The sequence below is a fragment of the Pteropus medius genome, unplaced genomic scaffold, assembly GCF_902729225.1.
Source record: "Pteropus medius unplaced genomic scaffold, Ma_sr-lr_union100, whole genome shotgun sequence".
NCBI lineage: Eukaryota > Metazoa > Chordata > Mammalia > Chiroptera > Pteropodidae > Pteropus > Pteropus medius.
The window spans coordinates 10,804,975-10,826,127 of NW_024342473.1; the positions used below are offsets into that span (position 1 = coordinate 10,804,975).

At 31.8% G+C, this 21,153-nt stretch overlaps 1 protein-coding gene across 2 annotated transcripts in view; it reads right to left on the reverse strand.

Moving 5' to 3' along the window:
• PIAS1 (protein inhibitor of activated STAT 1) overlaps positions 1–21,153 on the reverse strand; it is a 102,007-nt gene that overhangs the window by 53,621 nt on the left and 27,233 nt on the right. The window contains exons 1-2 of one of the 2 annotated variants that reach the window (XM_039865204.1): positions 21,048–21,106; positions 20,384–20,828 (exon numbers count right to left, since the gene is read on the reverse strand). In XM_039865204.1, the coding sequence (XP_039721138.1) occupies positions 20,384–20,825 (442 nt within the window). In that variant the 5' untranslated portion in view covers positions 20,826–20,828; positions 21,048–21,106. Of the gene's footprint in view, positions 1–20,383; positions 20,829–21,047; positions 21,107–21,153 lie in introns of those variants that run through there. The other variant, XM_039865203.1, reaches the window with a different exon arrangement.

A 21,153-nucleotide genomic window follows, 5' to 3' on the forward strand; every position in this document is an offset into this window, starting at 1 on the left:
AAGGAAAAGGTTGTGGGTAGAATTTGTTTTGGAAGAAAGAACAAATCTTCACTTCTGGACATATTAAGTTTGAGACAGATACTTGAATGGTGATTTTATATAGGTAGTTGGATAAGACTCTGCAATTCGGGTCTTAGAGGTACAAATTTAGGGTTATCAATGTTTAATTATCAAGGCTTTAAACAGTAAAATCACCAAAAAAAAGTAAATATAAACAGAAAAGAGGTCTGGGAGAAGAAGAGGAACAAGCAAAGAAGTCTAAGAAGAAAAGAACAGTGACACAGAAGGAAAATCAAGAGAGAGGAGTGTCCTGGAAGTGACAAAGTGCTGCAAGTAGGAGGACTGTGTCAAATGCTGCTAACAGATCAAATAAGCTGGGGACTGAGAAGGGACTGTGGGCTTTGCCATCACAGATTTTCTTCACAAGGGAGGTTTCAATGGTTTGATTGCAGCTCATGGAATTTTGCCACAACATGGAGCAAAGCAATGGGGTAGAAGCTGGCAGGGGAAGTGGGGTGAGGGTGGCGTTCAAGAAAAGGATCTTAGTAATGTTTACTTGTGATCAGCATCAAGCCTTTCATTATTTGCTTATATAAACTAATGGATTACCTTTTGTGTTTATGCCAGTTTTAGGTGAATTTTCTATCATTTGCAATAAAAAGAATACTGATTATTTTTCACATTAACTTTTAATTAGCTTTCATGCTGAACCCTCAATTAGTTCTAACAGTTCCTCACAGTTGATTTTCTAGTAGTTTTTTTGGTACAAGAGTTCTTGTACAAAAGTAGCTTGAAGTTTCTGGCTACACTACAACTCTAGACTAGAAAGGGAAATTATTTTAAATATTTCGCTGTCTACCTGGTATAGTATAGACTGAAATGAAATGACTGTGCACTTAGTTTTTCCTTAAATGTGTCTTTCCTCTTGCTAAGTATAGATAAAGTATTTATCTTCAACTTTTTTTCCTGTTTATAAATGTTGGCCATTTTATCTTTCATCATACATTACTATTAGTTGTATAATTGCACTTAGTATTATTTAATAGCCATTTTCAAATCCATTTTACACTCTCTTAAATGAAGTATAAGAATAAAATATTAAAATCTGAGAATCAGCTTAAAATTGTGAACTCAGAAAAGGACCCAATGTAAATATTAGGCATTTAATAACATTTACCCATAACTGACTTTTTATATTTACAACAGATGAACTAACCATTCCAGGCATTCAAGTAAATACTGACTTATATTTCTGAAATATACTGGTTAAGAGAATTCGACCTTACAAGCTAGTATGTTTACTTTCCCTCAGGAAGAAATGGAATTTCCTTCTGATAAGGATTAAAAGGACTTAAGAGGTGAAGGTGGTGGCAAGTGAGCCCATACCCAAGCATACTTACTATGAACAGTGATCAGAAGGTAAATAACTGTAAGTTACTGAATAATCTTTGACAAACACCTAAGTTGCAAATAAGCAAACACGTACAAATAGCTACTACTATCCTGGATTCCCATCCCTAATTAGAGAACTTGTAGTTTCAAAAGTAGAAATATTATAAATATTGAAATTAATTTAATGGAGCTGAACCAGAAGAATGCTCAAGCAGAAGTGGGTTTCTTAGATTTAGCTCACTGCTCAAAACCCTCTTTCCCCTACAGTACCAAATAACCATAAATAATAACAGACATTCTGGCTGACCACAGTCCCCAGGTAAGAAGAATGTGGTTCTCTCAGTCATTCTGTTTCTCTGTATCTCTCGTAACAAGAGCATCTCGCCATGCTGAGTACAATACTAGTCTTTTAAAGATCTAGGAATATTTTTTTTTTTCACACGACATGCCCTAAACATAAGCCAATCTCATCTGGGTTCAGACAAAAAAAAAAACAGCAGTCTGACCCGATGCTGGAGGAAAGCTTAAGTGCTGTATATCTATTTAAATATAGTACAATACTGTGATTTAAAATTTCAGGGATTTTCAGCAGTCAGACTAATATGTTGAGTTTCAGAACCAACTCCCTTCACTCTATAGATCAGATTGTTTTCTTCTATTTGACAAATAGTATTAGAAGGAAAATGGAGGAGTTTTGTGGGGGTTAATGGCAGTTAATGGTTAACCTGCAGGGCCGGGGGGAAAAATGCCAGTGAGGAGCTAAAGACACTAGATGCCAAAGTAGTAGGGGCAGCAGTAGGTGGGAGAAAATGAAGAAAGACAAATGGGAAGATGCCAAAGACAACTTCCCAATGAAATTTGGCATAGTCCAGTTCTGCATACAGGGTGGGAGAATAATTTCTTTCTGCTCTTAAAGTTTACCTTCCTGTACCACAAAACCCTCCATTCAGAGAATCTAGAAAGTCTAGAGGCAAAGGTTACTTTCTTCGTGAACACAGACAGGTGTTTAATCATCAGTTTTAGCCTTGATGAAGGAGAAAGGGGAATACTAATAGTTGAATATCTTTAATATATACATTCTCATTTTTTTCTCTTCCTCTCTCCAACTCTGGGTGCAAATGAATGCACTCTGTGTCTTATACATACATATTCACATATGCAAATGCATGAAAACACAAAGTAGAGTATACAAAAATCAACTAGAAAATATCGACTTTAATTGAATATCTAAAGTGTAGTTCACTATACAGAAAAAGAAGTATACTTTGCAATGACACTCAGTTGAAGAACTGAATTAGACTGGTAATTATCATTTTTTTAAACTGTGTGACGTTTTAAATATTGTTACAGTGTCACTCTCTTGGTTTAGCTTTAACTCAATTCTTAACGTATTCATCAAACTTTCTTATGCCTACACCACTTACCTTGAATCAAACGACAACTTCTTAGCTTTTAGATTCTATGCACCAGAATTCAAAATAAAGTCCTCTCAAAATAATCAGAAGTAAAGCACAAAGATGAATGGATATTTCTCCATCCGACAGCAATTCTTTCATAATCATAATTATTAATTTATTTAGATTTTGATGTTCACCATACAATGAGGGAAAATGGTTCCTCTGTCAATGACTCTGATGAAAACATTACTTGTTAAAATAAATTTTGAGAAACTAGCCATCAATACATTCCTGATAAAATAAATGAATAAATTAATTAAGAGGAAAAGAGAAGCAAGACACATTGATTACACTGAAAAATTATTGATGTTGAGAGGAAAACTTAGGTTTAAAAGTGTTTGGTAAATTTTAAATAGTAGCTACTTATATAATAGCAATAGAAGGCAGAATTTCCAAATCACTAGAAAATGAAAAGGAAACAAAGAAAGGACAATTTATCTCACTGAGGTCAGGAAAGAAAAATAAATGGCAAAAGAAAAAGATGGCCGAACAAAGACCAAATATAACAGTGATAATATAAAAATGAGAATATGTCACATTTTTAGATTGAGTATTTTAAAAGCAAGCTACATGACTATAAGAGAGAAACGTATTACAATGAGGTAACAGTTCACAACCACTAGGTTGGCTATAATCAAAAAGACACACAATATCAAGTGTTGGCAAGGATATGGAAAAACAGGAACCCTCATACATTACCGGTGATAATGTAAAATGGTGTGGCTGCTTTGGAAAACAGTCTGGCCATTCCTTAAACGTTAAACATAGAGTTACCATAGGACCTAGCAATTCCACTCCTAAGTATACACCCAATATAAACGAAAACATGTGTCCATGCAAAAACTTGTACACAAACTTCACAGCATTATTCATAGAAGCCAAAAAGTAGAAACAACCCAAATATCCATCAACTGATGAATGGATAAATAAAATGTGGTAATATTTATGCAGTAGAATATAATTTCACCATAAAAAGGAAAGAAGTCCTGATACATGCTACAACGTGGATGAACCTTGAAAACATGTTAAGTGATAGAAGCCAGTCACAAAAGGCCACATGTTATTTGATATCACTTACATAAAATCCAGAATAAGCAAACCCAGAGGTAGAAACTACACTGGTAGCTCCAAGGGTTGCAGAAAGTGGAAATGGGGAGTTACTGATACAGGGTCTCTTTCTGGGCTGATGAAACGTTCTAAAACTGATACTGGTGATAGTTGCACAACTCTGTGAATATACTAAAACCAGTGATGTATAATCAATAAAGCTATTATTTAAAACACAAAGGACACCCTTAAAAAAAGCCACAAAAGTTTGAAAAAAACAAAGAACAAAGTTTCTACCAGGAAAATGCTAACGAAAAGGAAGCTTAAAAATAAAAAACTACAAAACAAGGTTGGTTTCAAGGGAAAAGGTGTGGAAACAGAAAATAATCAGTTTACCTTGAAGAATTCCTGGTAAGACTGAAAACAAAGAAAGGATGTTCATTCTTACTGCTATTATTCAATACTATACTGGAAGCCCAACTACTGCAATAAGGCAAGGTAAGTAAAGGCATTATATAGATGGGGGAAGTAATAAAATTGTTCTTATTTGCAGATGACATTTTAGCCAATGTCAAAAATCCCCAAAATTTACAACGAACTTCCTAGAACCAAGAAGTGAGTTTAGCAAGGTCGCAAAATACAAAATCAATAACAAAAAAATCAACTGTACATCTACATAACAGCAACAAACATTAAAATCAAAATTTAAAATAAAATACCATCTATAATCACTCAAAAAAGTAAAATGCTTAGGTATATAGCTCTAACAAATAAGTGCAATACTTGTATACTGAAGACTACAAAATGCTGATGAACAAAATAAAAGATCTAAATAAATGCAGAGACATATCATGTTCATATACTGGAAGACTCAATATAGACAAATTATTAATTATCCCTAAATTGAAATGCAGGTTTAATGCAATTCCTACCAAAATCTCAGATTTTTTTGTAAAGATAAACAAGATAATTCTACAATCTGTATGGAAAGGCAAAGGAACTAGAATAGCTAAAATTAAAACACCTTTCAAACAAAAGAATACAGTTATAGAAATTACTCAATTTTATGACTTCTTATATATCGAGATCATGTAATTAAGTGGGACACATAGATCAATGGAATAGAACGAAGGACCCAGAAATAGACCCACAAAAGTATGGACAACTGATTTTTGACAAAGGTGCAAAAGCAATTCAATGGAGAAAACATAGCCTTTTTCAACAAGTGGTACTGGAGCAATCAGACATCCATAAATGAACCTCATCTTATATAAAATAGACCTCACCTTATATAAAAATAACAACGAATGGGCCATAAATTTAAATGTAAATCATAAAAATATAAATCTTTAGGAAAAAAGCACTGGAGAAAAATCTTATAGATATAAGGTTAGGCAAGGAGATCTTAGACTTGACAACAAAACAGTTTATAAAAAAAGTTTTAATTTTGCTTTGCACAAGACTCTTATTAAGAGGATTAAAAAAAAAAACTACAAAGTAGGAGAAAATATCTGCAAAAAACTTAACAAAGGATTAGTACCTAAAATATATAAAGAACTCTGAAAACTCAATAGCCAAAATAACAAACACTGATTAGAAAACGGACAAAAAGGAGAAATATCACTGAAGAGGATTTTCAGATGGTAAATAAGCAAATAAAAAAATGTTCAACTTCATTAGCCATTAAAACAATGAGATATTACTACAAAGCTATGAGATGGCTAAAATAAAAACTGGTGATAATATCAAATGCTAGCCAAGGATGCAGAGAAACTGGATCACTTACACGTGGCCAGTAGGGATGTAAAATGGTAAAATCATTGTGGAAAATGATTTCACAGTTCCTTTTAAAAATAAAAAGGAACTTACTATATGGCCCAGCAGTTGAACTCTTGGGCATTTATTCCAAAGAAATTAAAATTTATTTCCACATAGAAACTTGTGGAAATAAATAAATGGTCGTAACAACTTTACTCATAATAGCCAAACACTGAAAACTAACTAAATATTCTTCACTGGGCAAAATGGTTAAACGAATGGTAGTATGATGGAATGTACTTACCACCCCCCCAAAAAATTACTGATATAAACAACGATTTGGACAAACCTCAAAGAAATTATGCTAGTGAAAAAAGCCGATCTTCAAAGGACATATAAGGCACGTTTCCTTTTATATGACATTGGTGAAATAACATAATTTAGAGCTAGAGAACTGATTAGTGGTTGCCATGAGCTAGCAATAGAAGTGGGTGAAAGAGGCTATGAAAGGGTAGCAAGTAGTCTTACGGTGTTATTAAAATTAAATATTTTGATTGTGGTGGTAGTTACAAGAAGCTACACATGTGACGAAATTGCATAAAACTCCCCCCCACCTACCCAGACACAGATGAGTGCATTAAATAACTGGTAAAATTTAGATAAGTTCTGTGAATTATATCAATGTCAATTTCCTGGTTTAGATATTGCACTGTAGTTAGGATAGATGCTGACAATGGGGACGCTAGGTGAAGAGTACACAGGACAATCCTTCCTGTTCACTTCTTTGTGACGTCCTATAAATCTATAATTATTTCAAAATAAAATGTTTTAAAAAAGAAACAAGCTACACAGACTGGAAGAAAATATTTCCAAACAACATATCTGACAAAGGACTAGTATCTACAATGTATAAAGCAATTCTCAATATTCAACGGTATAAAAACAATGTAATTTAAAAATATGAAAGATGTGCACAAGCATTTCACCAAGAAGGATATAGAAATGGCAAATAAGTACGTGGAAAGATATTCAACATCATTAGCCATCAGAGAAATGCAAATTAAGAACACAATGAGATGTCCCTATATACCTATTTAAACACCTAAAAAAAAAGTTACAATAACAAATATGCTGGCAAGAATGCAGAAAACCTGGATCTCTCAGACATTGAGAGTGGAAATGTAAAATGATACAGATACTTTGGAAAACAGCTTGGTATTTTCTCAAAAAACTACACATACATTTATACATATGACTCAACAACCTCAGTCCTGGGTATGCATCTAGAAAAAAGGAAACTTATTTCCATACAAAAACCTGTACGTGAATGCTTATAACATAATTTGTGATAGACAAAAACTGGAAACAGCCAAAATGCTCTTCAATAGGTGAAAAGGCAGAGAAACTGTGATATAGCCATACTATGAAATACTACTTAGCAATAAAAATGAATGGATGGTAAATTCCAACACCAATCACAAATAAAGTCAAAAGATATCACATTGGAAAAAACAGTTGTGACTTACATCACAAAGTGCTAAATTCCTTAATTCCACAAGTCAAAGAGAAAAAAAGTCCAATAATCCAATTTTTAAATGGGCACAATTCATGAACTGTTCAAAAAAAAAGAAATACAATCATCTCAAACATAAAAAACAAAACTTCACCCTCACACTTAAGAGAAATACAAGTTAAAACTATGAGTTACAAATATTCATCTATTAATTTGAAATGATCAAAAAGTTCAACACACAATTGCTGAAGGCATAGGGAATAAAACACTCTCTGCATAGCAAGTAGGATTATAAATTAACACAAATCTTCTCCAGAGAGAAATTTGGCAACATCTATTAAAAATTTAAATGTGCACACCGATGATCATGGCAGCATTATTCACAGTGGCCAGGACAGCAACCAAAGTGTCCTACGATAGCTGATTGGATAAAGAAGCTGTGGTATATATATATATACAATGGAATATTACTCAGCCATAAGAAGAGATGAAATACTGCCATTTGCGACAACATGGATGGACTTCGAGATAATCATGCTAAAGCGAAATAAGCCAGACAGAAAAGTTGAAAATCACATGTTATCACTCATATGTGGGATATAAACCTAAAAGCAACAAATGAACAGGACAAACAAAAAGAAACTCATGGACATAAACTACAGACTAGTGGTTACCAGAGGGTAAAGGGGTGGGGGAGGAGGAGGGAGGTAGACAGGGGTAAAGGGAGTCAAATATAGGGGGATAGGGGGAAGGTGAAGTGGGTAAAGGGGATCAAATATATGGTAGCTGAAAGAAATTGGATTTTGGGCGGTAAACATACAATAGAATATACAGATATCAAATTATAATGCACACCTAAAAATTATATAATTGTATTAACCAATGTTACCCCAATAAACTTAATTTAAAAAAAAATTTAAATGCACATTCTACGTCTAGGAATTTATCTTATAAAAATATTATATTTAGACATGTGTATAGTGATATATATCACAGAACATTATCTGTTTTTAATAGGAGGAAAATACCTAAATGTCAATCAAGAGAAGAATATTTAATAAAGCATAGTCCAATCGATCGCATACTCAGTAGATGCTAAAAAAGAATGAGACAAGTATGTCTGTATATGCAGAGAACTCTCTGGAAAGACAAGAAAAGAACTGAAAGTAACACCTGTGGCTGAACTAAAAGTAGGAGAGGGACTTCCTTTCCATGATAAACCCTTTGGTATTTTGATTTTTTTATCAAATGAAATATATTGCCTATTCAAAAATTTTAAGACAATCAAAAAATTAAATACAATAATTCTATGTTAGTAGAGAATTATATAAACTGATCAGCAGAATAAAGTAAGGTCCAGAAAAATATTCATTCAAAAAATGTTTTGGAGAAATAAAAGCCTTACTCTCATACAAATAAAAATAAAATCCAAAATTGATTTTTAAAAAACCACAAATGTCAGAAATGGCAAACGTAGGGGATTTCTAATTTACTCATCTGGGAAATTAGGTCATCAAAACAAAGACAAAATCCAAAAGCCTGTTTACTATACGAAAAGCAATCGATGTAACAGACCATATTAATAGAATAAAAAACAAAAACCACAGCATTATCTCAATAGAGGAAAAGCATTTAATTAAATTCCAAAACACTTTTGTGATTAAAAAAAAAATTCAACAAAATGGGCATCTATGAAAAAAATCTCCAGCTAACATCATACTCAATGGCAAAGAGACTAGATGCTTTCCCTCTAAAGAGCAAGATAACAATGTCCGCTCTTCAAATTCAACAGCATATAAAAAGGATTATACACCATGACCAAGTAGGGTTTATTTGTGAAATGCAAGGATGGTTCAAAATATGAAAATTATCAGTGTAATATACCACTGATAATTAAACACATACATTAACAGAATAAAAGGGGGAAAAAAACATATAATCATTCTCATTAATGCAGAAAGAGCATTTGACAAATTCAACAACCCTTTCATGATAAAAATACTCAATAAACTAGACTAGAAGAAAATTATCTCAACATAATAAAGGCCATATATGAAAAACTCAACTAATATCACACTCAACGGTAAAAGACTGAAAACTTTCCCCCTAAGATCAGGAAAAAGGCAACTTTCTGTTCAATATCATACTAGAAGGCATAGCCAGAATAATTAGTTATAGCCAGAAAAAGCAATAAAAGGCATCCTAATTTGAAAGGCAGTAAAATTATGTGTTCACAGCCAACATGACTTATATGTAGAAAATCCTAGAGATTCCACAAAAAAAACTATTAGAATCCAGGAAAGTTGAATTTCTATATACTAAAAATGACCAATCTGAAAAGGAAATGAACAATCTCATTTTTATAGCATCAAAAAGGATGAAATACTTAGAAATACTTAACCTTGTATGCTGAAAATTACAAAGCATTGCTGAAAGAAATTTATACAAATAAATGGAAATATAGATGGGAAGGCTTAATAATATTGTTAAAATGTCCATACTAACCAAAGTGATCTACAGATTCAATGTAATCTCTAATAAAATCCCAGTATGAGTTTCAAAATCATCTCAAAATTCAAATGGAATCTCAAGGGACTTGGGGGAGCCAAGTCCACTTAAAAAAAAAAGAAGTCAGAGGACTCATGTTTCCTAATGTCAAAACACGTAACGTAACAAAAGCTATAGTAATCGAAACAGTCTGGTGGTACTGGCATAACGACAGATATATAGATCAATAAAACAAAAAAGAGCCCCAAATAAACCCTCGCATAAAAGGTCAAATAATCTTTGACAAGTGTGCCAAGACCACGCAATGAGGAAAGAACAGTCTCTTGAACAAACAGCTCTGGAAAAACTGGATATCCACATACAAAATAGTGAAGTTGGAGTCTCCTCTTACAGCATAAACAAAAACTCAAAATGGATTAAAGACCTGAAACCACAAAACTTCTAGAAGAAAACATATAAGTAGATGATGCTTCATGATACTGGATTTGGCAATGATTTCTTAGATATGACACCAAAAGCACAGGAAACAAAAGCAAAACTAGACACTTGAGACAACACCAAACTTAAAAAAAATTCTGTGCATCAAAGGAAACATTCAACAGAGTGAAACAGAAACCTATGTAATGACAGAAAATAACTGGAAATTGGGTATCTAATCAGGGGTTAATATTCAGAATAAAGGATTCCTATAATTCAACAATATTAAAAAAAAAAACCCAAGTAACAAAAAAATGGGCAAAGGACTTGAAGATACATTTCTCCAAAGATATACAAATGGCCCACAAGCACATAAAAAATACTCAACATCATGAATCATTACAGAAATGCAAGTCAAATACCACAATGAGAAACCATACTTCAGACCCTTTAGGATGGCCACTATAAAACAAACAAAAACAAACAACAACAAAAACCCAGAAAATTAGTGGTGATGGGGATGCAGAAAAGCTGGAACTCCTGTCATTGTTAGTGGGAATTTAAAACGGTGCAGGTGCTTTGCAAACAGTATGGTGGTTCCTCAAAAAATTAAAAATAGATTTGACATGACATAGCACTCTCACTTTTGGATATATATCCTAAAAAACTGAAAGCAGGATATCATAATAGCTGAGAAAAAGAAGCAACCTCAATGTCAATCTACAGATGAATGGTTAACCAAATGTGGTATATACATATAATGGAATATCAATCAGCCTTAGAAAGGAAGGAAATGCTACAATAATGCTTGAGGGCACTGTGTTAAATGAAATAGCCAGTCAGAAAAAGAATATTGTATGATTCCATTTATATGACATACCTAAAATAGTTAAATTCTTAGAAACAGAAAGTGTAAGGTGTTACCAGGGGCTGGGGAAGAGGGGAAAATGGAGAGTGATTTAATGGATAAAGTTTCAGTTCTGCAAGATAAAAAAGTTCTACAGGTCCTCGCACAAGAATGTGAATATACTTAACACTACTGAACTGTACACTTAAAAATGATTAAGAAGGTAATTTTTTTTTTTTACCACAATGACTCCATAAAAGGAAATTTAGACACAATCCATTACAAATATATATTCACCTCCCCCACAAAAATGAAGCACTGATGTTTGCTATAACATAGGTGAACCCTGAAAACATTATATACTAAGTGAAAGAAGCCAGTTAAAAAAGGCCATATATTATATGATTCCATTTCTATAATATCCAGAAGAGGCAAATCCATAGAGACAGAAAGATGATTAGTAGTTTTCAGGGGCTGGGAGGAGGGAGAAATGGGAGTGACTGCTAATCAGTACAGTGTTTCTTTTTGGGGTGATGAAAATTTTTTGACTAGTGATGATATACACATGACTCCATGAATATACTAAATATCACTAAATTGTGCACTTTAATAAGGTAAATTTTAAAGTATGTGAATTAGATCTCAATGAAGCTGTTGTTTTAAAAACCCAAACACCATAAAAGTAGTAACAGCTTCATTGTTTTCAACGTCCATGTAATGAAAGATATTATAAATTACATAACAAGAAAAGTGACAGGCCAAGATAAAATATTTACAACATATAATAGAAGGCTGGCTAGTATACATTATATACAAAGTATAAACCAGTAAGAAGAAAAATACAGACTAGGAAAATGAACAAGGAATAGGAACAAGCAATTCACAGACTATAAATGGTTAATAATAACAGTGTTCAACTTCAGCCATAAGCAAAGGTATGTAAATTAAAACAAGACATTTTCATTTTATCAGTTTATAAAATTTTTAAATAATTGCTAAAACTGTGGGTAATGAGTACTCTCATAAAAATACTGGTAGAAGTGTAAACTTTGTTGGTATTGGGGGAGGATGCAATCTAATAGCAAATTAGGAGTATGCATGTCCTCTGACCTAGCAAAACTACTTTGGATTTAAAGAAATACTCACATAACTACAAAAATATATATTGTTATATATAAGGATGCTCACTGGTATAGTAGCAAAAAAATGGAAACAACCTATATGTTCATGGAAAGGAGAAAATTTATGATTATACTATGATACATTCTGTAGGAGTTCAAAGAAATGAAGTGATCTATGTGAGAAGGTGTATATAATATCCTATGATGTTAAATTCAATTCAGAAGACGTAGAGTGTGGAAAATCTCTATTTTTAATAAGCACTCTCAGTAATTCTGATTTGACACTCCACAAGACAAAAATGTTAAATTCATGCTCCCTGGTAAATATAATCTCTTTCGTTTTTATCCCTAGGTTATACCTTTTTAGTTTATTCTACCTTGTGTTTCCTTTCTTTTTTTTTACCTTGTATTTTTTAAGACTAACTCGTGTTATGTTTGACTCCACTAGAACTCCTTGAATGTCTTATTCTTTCCCAGCAATTAGAAAGGTGCTTGGCACAAAAAGCACATAATATTAGTTGAATGAATAAACTTTTTAAAAATAAAAAATAAGTTATTTTTATATTTATGTTGTTTAAAAGTCACAAATCTCATAGACGGAAGGGATGGAGGAAATTCTACCTCTGAGACCATTGGTTATTTACATAAAAATAACATGCTTCATTAAGATTTTTGTCCTTTTGGAATGTTTTATAGTGGCTTGATCCATATAGAAAGGATAAAAATCAGCAAAAAAGGAATAAATGAAGGAAGAAAATAAACAAAATAATGAACCCTCTGTAAACTCATTTTATATTTCTCTTTTAAGTAATTTTAGAACTTAAAATTTTACTTAACTTTTTCACTTTTTTTTGAGGATACTTACAATCTTCATCTTATTTTTAAGGTCTCTCTATATCTTAGAAAATAAATTATTTTAAGGCAAAAAATGTTTTGCTCCCCCTAAATATTAGAGAATCACCAGGGAGATTTTGACATTAACTACATACAGATGTCATGTCAACAGAATGAATCTTAGCAGAAACTTAGATTGAAAAAAAAAATTGAGTTTTTCTTTAAAATATTTAGGTATTGAGTTACAAAAGGTCTATAATTTTAACATAACACACTTTTTAAAAAAATCCAGAGACTAACAAGTCAGAATTTCATATAGGTCCAAACTGATCTGCTGAAATAAAACTCAGTTTCATTTACAGTATGTACTGGTAAAGATTATCATGTAAAATTAAACTCTCAAACTCTCTTTCAATGTATGTATGAAATAAAAAGACCTTCAGTAATTTTCTATAAAGTAAATTTCAACAAAGTGATCCCACCGTTTGTAAATCCAATGAATTCTATCGGAAAAAAATCAAGATTTTTCTAAATACAAATGAGAGGAAAAGATGTTATAAATTTGCTAAATTACTTTAAACAATTTTAAAATCTTTTTATATGCTATATAATAGGAAGAGTATTGGTTTTGGAAGCAAAATTACTTGGGTTCAAATTCTGATCCCTTTACTTAAGTTTTATGAATTACCTTCTTCAGGTCTGAGCTACCTCTCTTTCATAAAATTTAGGCTATTGGTCTAAAGCTTCCAAAGTTGTTTGAAGGGTTAAATAACAGATATAAAGCTCCTAGTTTACTGCCTGTCAGAGAAGATGCACGATAACTTTTTGTTGTGTATTCCATATTTTCCCCAACTCATGAATTAAAGACTTCATGATAATCATTTTTAAATAAGCCTTAAAATATTCCACATAGTACATTTTTCACAGGTTATTATTCTATTATTGGATATTTAAGTTATTTCTAATTTTTATACTAGAAATAATGTTGCAATGAATGTTCTAAGGTTTTGGGTTCCCCAAAGGTGGAATAAATCAAAAGGTTTTTCTAAGCTCTTGCGACACATTGCCAAACTGTATTCCCAAAGAGCTGTATTATAATTTATATTAGCACCAGCAGTAAACATACATTTTAATGTCATCGATACTGAATAGAAATATATATTATTTAAATCTAATACTATAGACAAGATTTAAAACCTCGTTATTTTAAATTATTTTTAAGAACTAGTGTTAACTATCTTTTCATGTTTCCCAGTTTCATTTCCCCTTTAATAACTTACCTATTCAGACATTTTGCCTAATAGAGTCTTAGTACCCTCCCTCCATATTGATTTGTGAGTTCTTTTCTTAGGCTTATATTTGATTCAAATATTTTTCTATTTGGCATTTACTGTTACGTGTGTGTTATATGCCACTGGGTCTGCTCAGACTCCGGGAAACCCTATGAATGAATGATGTCCACAATGTCCTGTCTTCAACAGCCCAGCTCAGTTCCTCTGATTCTGATTGTTAAGATTCCTTTCCAACCAAAAGTCTATCATTCTTAGTTCCCAAGATAACAAGAATACAGGCACCCATTTATTAAAAACACATTAGATTCCTTTGGGCTGCTAGGCCACTAAATGTAAACAGTAGTAAAATTATTAAATTTACCAGATAAAAAGAATGTTATCTACAAAGGAGTGTAGATTTAGAAGGTAAACCTTAGTTTTTATTTTAAAAGTCAGAAACCAGTGCTGCCAAATTAGGAAAAAAAAAGGTTTCTAGGAAAGAAACCCACCTATGGAAAATATTAGTGCTTTTGACTTTCCAAAATTCAAGTCCAGAAAAGCATAGTTTGTGTTGAATTGTTAGAAGGCAAATTTTCTAAAAGCAGAGCAGAGTGAATCATAAAACCTTTGAATGCCCTTTCTAATATTTATCAGAGCTCGTGTCCTTGAATTTGCATCACCTGATCTCCAAGCACTGGCTATTAAGCATGTGGAGGAAGGCAAATTAAATTATAAAAAATGAGAAAAGGAAACTGTGAAATATAATCCAATGCCAGAGGAGCTCTTGGCAGAAAACACTGGTAACCAATGTTATTAAGATGTAGCAGAAGCCTCACCTGCACTGCCCAAAAGATGGATCAATTTAACTATTTAGGACTGCTAAAGCAACCACACTTATTTTTTGCTAAGGCAAAACCCAAGTTTTATTTATATATATAAACTGAAAGCCCTCCTATAAATTTTTATACATCTCCCAAGCCTAAAATAATTTTAATTTTCTACATAGATATATTCTACTTTAATAGAGAAAGCAACCAACCTAGCTTTCTAAAATACTGAGACTATAAACCCAGTACAACTAAGTAGTTGGTTAGTATTCCCTAGGAAGTATTGGTATATTGTCTCACATCAAGTTAGAACTTGTAACATAGCTTGGGAATCCAAATACTAAACGTAACCCAGACAACAGATATTCGTTGTGTTTTATGGGAAAAAAAACTGTTTGACAAACATTAAACTTAAATAGAAGCCACCTACTAAGACTTAAAAAAAAAGATAAAACAAGTGACTTGTTTAATTGCAAATTGAAAAATGGCATCCATGTGATTAAAATATGTCTCAGTGTTTCAGATTCTTTAGTCTGTAGCACCCAAACATTTTCCAAAAAATATTAGTACACATTTAGAATTAGGAGGAAAAGAAGAGATCATCTTCACAGATAATTTCTAATTTTTTGTGATAATTTTTAGTAAAAAAATTAATTGAAGAGAAGATGCCTATGAACTGTTTCATTTTATCCTTGTTATTTACTGTCAATGTCTTCAATGAGAAAAGGATTAAGCTGTAATGAGTTTTAAAAGACTACAACTATAAAACTATTTAATTTGCTTACTTCTCTAATTCTCCCAATCCTTCCCCCTTTATAACCTACCCAAAGAGGTGACAGAGAACTAAAAGTAGGTTTCTTTAAAAAAAAAAAAACCCATAAAAAGTATGATCACGTGGTTCCTCCAGAGAAGAAACCACTTAACTTATTCTCAGGCAAGAGAACAAATAAACTTCTAATTTCATTGTCTTTGGAGAGTTAAGAACGGTGCAAAAGAAAATCAAGAGAAACCCTCTTAAGCTGATTAACTGATGTTCTCCACTGCCTCTACAAAACATCCTGACTGATGCTATAGCAAATTGACTGCTTGTGCCAGTAGACTACTCACTACAAGTTTTGTGCATTTTTGCTCACACCACTTGAGTGCTTACCAAGAACCAGAGGTGTTTATTCTCAAACCTGTTTAAAACAGTTCCACTTGTAATTATCAAACTTAAATGTTACAAGATCAATGAACTATAAGCACAAAAAGAAAGAATTGCTGTTTTCATGAAAACTAAGTTGAATGCTCTGCAAAGACCCAATAAAAGCAAGTTGCTTTAAAAAATACAATGGAATTAAGTGAGTAACAGATTCTGGACTCAAAGTGCTCACAAAGGTCTTTAACTCTCTCTTTAACTCTCTCTGCTTTAAAGAATCTAAAATTGAGAAATCAGCAGTCTCAAAGAAAAGGCCTTCACCTGCATCAAAAGATTGGCAAGTAAATATACATTAACATGTTTTACATTAAAGATGTTTATCACGTATTCTTTTTATCATTCATCACTTTTATCAATTAACTATTGGTTCCAATTGGGATAAGAGGGGATACTGTATCCTTCAGCAATCAACTAGAAGAACACTGTATTTAGAATATTAGAAATAACACTCAATGTCAACAATTATTATTTCTCATACCAATCTATGAGAAAACTAATCCATGGATACATGATGTGAACTTAATTCAGATGTACTGCCTAAGATTTTTAAAAACCTGAAAAGGAAGATATAATTTGGTTTAAATTTGATAAAAAACAAACCTTGAGATGATTCACCAAACTTTTCACATGACTACTCCAAATGAATGCAAAGTTGTCTGTTCTCTACATGTTAGCCTTTGAAATTATTAAAACTATTACCAACATTTAAAAGTACTATGTTAAAAAATGTATTTCTTTGAAAATTTATCTGAATCAAGATAAAATAACTAAATTGTAGCAAATATAAAACTGAGTATTAATGGATTTGTTTATTCAATTCTGAATCAAATCAAATACTTCATCCTAAAGAATTATTCCTTCAGTCACTATGAAAATATTTTGTTTTTCCCATTATGCTCTAACATAGGCCAACTTAAACACTGTGCTCTAACTTAGGCCAACTTAAATAGTAAATATAAACAACAATATTATAAGCAATTTTATTATTCTAAACAGAATATTAAAGGACTGAGGGGAACTATCTTGCCTCTGAATGGGCATAACAAAATATTTTATTCCAAAATCATTTGTCCTTTTGACTTTCATAATTTTATAAATTTCATAGCTCCTTAACACCAATAGTGGCACGCTAAGCTAATAAGATATTTCAAAGTACACCCTAACATATGGTATGGTGCTCAATACATCATGAATATTAAAATTTTTCTGTGCCTCTTTATTTTATGGATCCATAATACCTGTGGCTAATTCTGCTGGGTTATATCAGTTAGTATTTGAGGCTTTCCTCTTCATTAAGGCAGAAATAAACAAACAAACACAATGATTGACTAGAAGAACACAATAAGAATATTTTTAAAACTTATCTCTAAAGTGAGTAGTGTCAATGGATTCTACATTAAAGATGTGATATCTCTGAATTATGAAAAAAATTTTAATAGAGTATATTAAATACTCAAGTTATCAATTAACTGTAGAAATCAGAGTGGGGATGGGAAAAATAAAGGGAAGCATATTACCCCTTTTTTCCCTATTCTATTTCCCATCTCTATCATAAGTCACTGTTTATGATACGTGGTATGCCTCAGTTGTGTTTGGATGGTAAAATGGTTAAAATTCACTGAATTAAAGTAAAAGACGACCTACTGTATTTAAATGAATTGGAGAAATAATATATATTTACTGAACAACCACCATGTAATAGGTTCATAGCTAGCTATGGAATATACAGATGAATACAGCAGAGCCCTTACCATTTTAAGAAATTAATTAAAAAAATGTTATAATAGCATGCAAGAAAGTGAAATGAACTCTGGATGGAAGAAGGAATAGACATATGTAAGTGGGGGAATCTTAGAAAGATTAATGCAGAAGGTTTTAAAAAGCATTTGAAATGGGCCTCACAGAACAAACAGGCTTTTAATATCGACAGGCAAAAGTACACAATAAATGAAGCATTTTTCTTTACGACCACCTTTATTTCATCTCCCAATTTTCCTAGTTAACTATGGACAATGAAAAAAATTCTCTTTAATATGTGGTTCCAAAATGAATAGACCTTACAATTACTTACTGTTAAAGAGATAATAATAAATTGATTATAAGAATGGATAAGAATTATCTAATAAAATGGGAGATAACAAAACAATTAAATTTTTTAGAAACATGAACCATGCATTAAAACATTCAGCTTACATCAGAATATCTCGAAATCTGTTTAAATCTAGTGTTTAAGGCTAAAAAGGAAGGGGGGGGAAATGAAAAATTAAATTTACCTGTCACATTCTGGACTCAAGTGATAACTGTAATGAAATAGCTAGCTATAGGTCAAAATTAAACTCTTAAGAGCTTGTAATGATTTTAAATGTATGTTTTAGAAACAGAGAATGCTAGAAGTCATTTAATTTTTTTAAGAAAATATTGTTTTACTAGATTTAAAATAAATAATCTACTGGAAAAAATAATCCTTTAGAAAACTAAATTCTAAAGTGATGAAGTAGTCACTTCAATTAATGAAGTACAGAGATAACCTTTTAATAACATTAAAAAATCTTATAGATTCTTTTTTTTTTTTTTTATAAAATAGAAGAAGCTTAAAATTCATCCTAAACTCTGCACATTACTCAGAATCTTTTTTCAATAAATCTTTTTCAGATTCACTGAGCATTCTCTTACGCCAAATATTTACTTTTTGGTAAGACCTTTTTATGCATAACCAAAATGTTTGCTTTATTTTAATTCTATGATAACAATAAGAAATTAGAAATTTACAAACCACCCGGCAATTCTATACCACCCATTCATGTTGTGTGTATATCACAATGAATTGATTCATGAAAACTGGTATTCAAATCAAATTATACTTTAAATGTGTAGTTGATTTTTACTACTTGTGTTCTATAAAGTCACCACAAACATGCATAAGCACTAAACTGCTAATGAGGAAGGGACATTTTTTAGATTAGCATGTGTAAGTTTCATAAGCATAAGTGGGTTCTCAACAAGTGTTATCTTGTTATGGCTATTTTAAAAATAAAATAATGTGATATAATATTCATGTTGTTTGAAAATGACTCCTAAATTTTAATTTATTCATGTAAATTCTGCAAAATATAATTAATAACAAACATTTCCCAGTTCAAATGATTTTAGTAAATGTTCTCAAAATTCAATACTCAACAATCTCCCAAACCGAAATATCTACTTATTTGTAACAGGAGTTGGCAAAGTTTTTCTGTAAGGGCCAGACAGTAAATATTTTAGGTTTTGCAGACATATGTGGGCTCTTTTGCATAATCTTGTTTTTGTTTTCTTTTATAACCCTTTAGGAATATTTTATGTATACATGTATGTTTTTAAAACTGAGCTGAATTCACAAAAACAGGCTACAGGCTAGATTTGCCTTGCTGGCCACAGTTTGCCAACCATTGATTTATAACAACAAACCAGTATCTGGTATTCTGATATTTTAAATAAATTATACCAAAGGCATCAGAGATCACAATAGGGTCAGTTTTATTTTTAATTAATTAAAGTAAGGTTGCATTATGGCAATTAAAATTACAAGTTGATTAAAACATTAAATTCTATTAACATGCTAGACATTAATCCAAATGATGGGAAAACAAAGTAAATGAAATTTCAAATATTCATATTATATAATCATGATCATGTGTGCACCTAAAAAGCACGCATTTCCACTTTAAAAAGTGGGATGAAATTGCAATACTACACATCAAAGCTCAAATCTCCTTTATAATAATTAAAACCACTGACTCATTTACATAACCAAAACTAGTTTGTCATTTGTTTTAGATGTCATCAACACCTGGAAATTAAGAACTGAATTCAGAAGCTGGTAATAATTACTAGGTTTTAATTTTTTAATTTGTAAGGGTTATTGTAAAACATTAATCAGCAATCTAAAATATTAAAGTATAAAAGTTTGTCTTCTTAGAAACTTTTTAATATTTGCTGTGTAAGCAACCGTCACTGGAAAGTTGACTATACCTTTTTCTTTGTCTAAAAGATAGCTTTTAATATATTTGATTCTGTCTAAAATTGAAACATCATCATCTGGATGCTATTACCAAATGTAAATTTCCTTATAAATAATAAACTGGATCAAATTAAAACTCTAAAATGAAAATGTATCCCCCCAAATTAACCAAATAACCATTATAGAAAATTCTTACCTAGACTGGTGGGTTTTATCAGTTCATCCAGTAAATCATAAAATGGTAATTTTTGAAGTTTTATATCCGGATGGACTGGGTGAAGAGCTGATGTAAGATGTGGGAGTTCCAGTTCATGTTTAGGTCCCAGAAGAGAAACAGGGAGTAACGGTGATGATGCAGGGTGACCATCATAAGTGAGTTGTGGAATGGTAGATGGAGACAAAGTTGCTGGCATAGGACCTGAATGTACGTTGGGGATGGATAAGTCCGCGGGCGTCATGATTTTCTGGGGGAACCTCCGCCTATAGAGTTCTTTAATTTTCATTTGTACAGCAGGACTGCAGCCAGCCTTTAGCAAATGCAGGGCTTTTGTGAGAAGTTCGTGTTTGCGTCCGTGCTTGTTTCTCCCGGCGTAGCCCAACAATACTTGTAGTTCAGAAACTCTAAGGCTCATAACCATTTGCTTAGAGACAAAACAAAATGTAAAACATTAGTATTCCAATAATCTAATTTACAATTGTAAATAACACTTTTTCCTTATTGTTTGCTTAAAAGACTATTTACAGTCTTTTCTAGTTATTTCAAACTTAAAGTTTAAGCATTTAACTAAAAAAAATTAATATTAATAAATTCACTGACTTCTGCCCAGGATTATGAAAGATGTAAGATAACCACATCTCACCTCATTCCATTGTTTTGATGAAATTGTCGGGTATTTATCAAGCACTTACTTGAGTCTCCAGGAGAATGCTGAGTGCTATGTGGATGGCAAAAGATAATAATGAGCC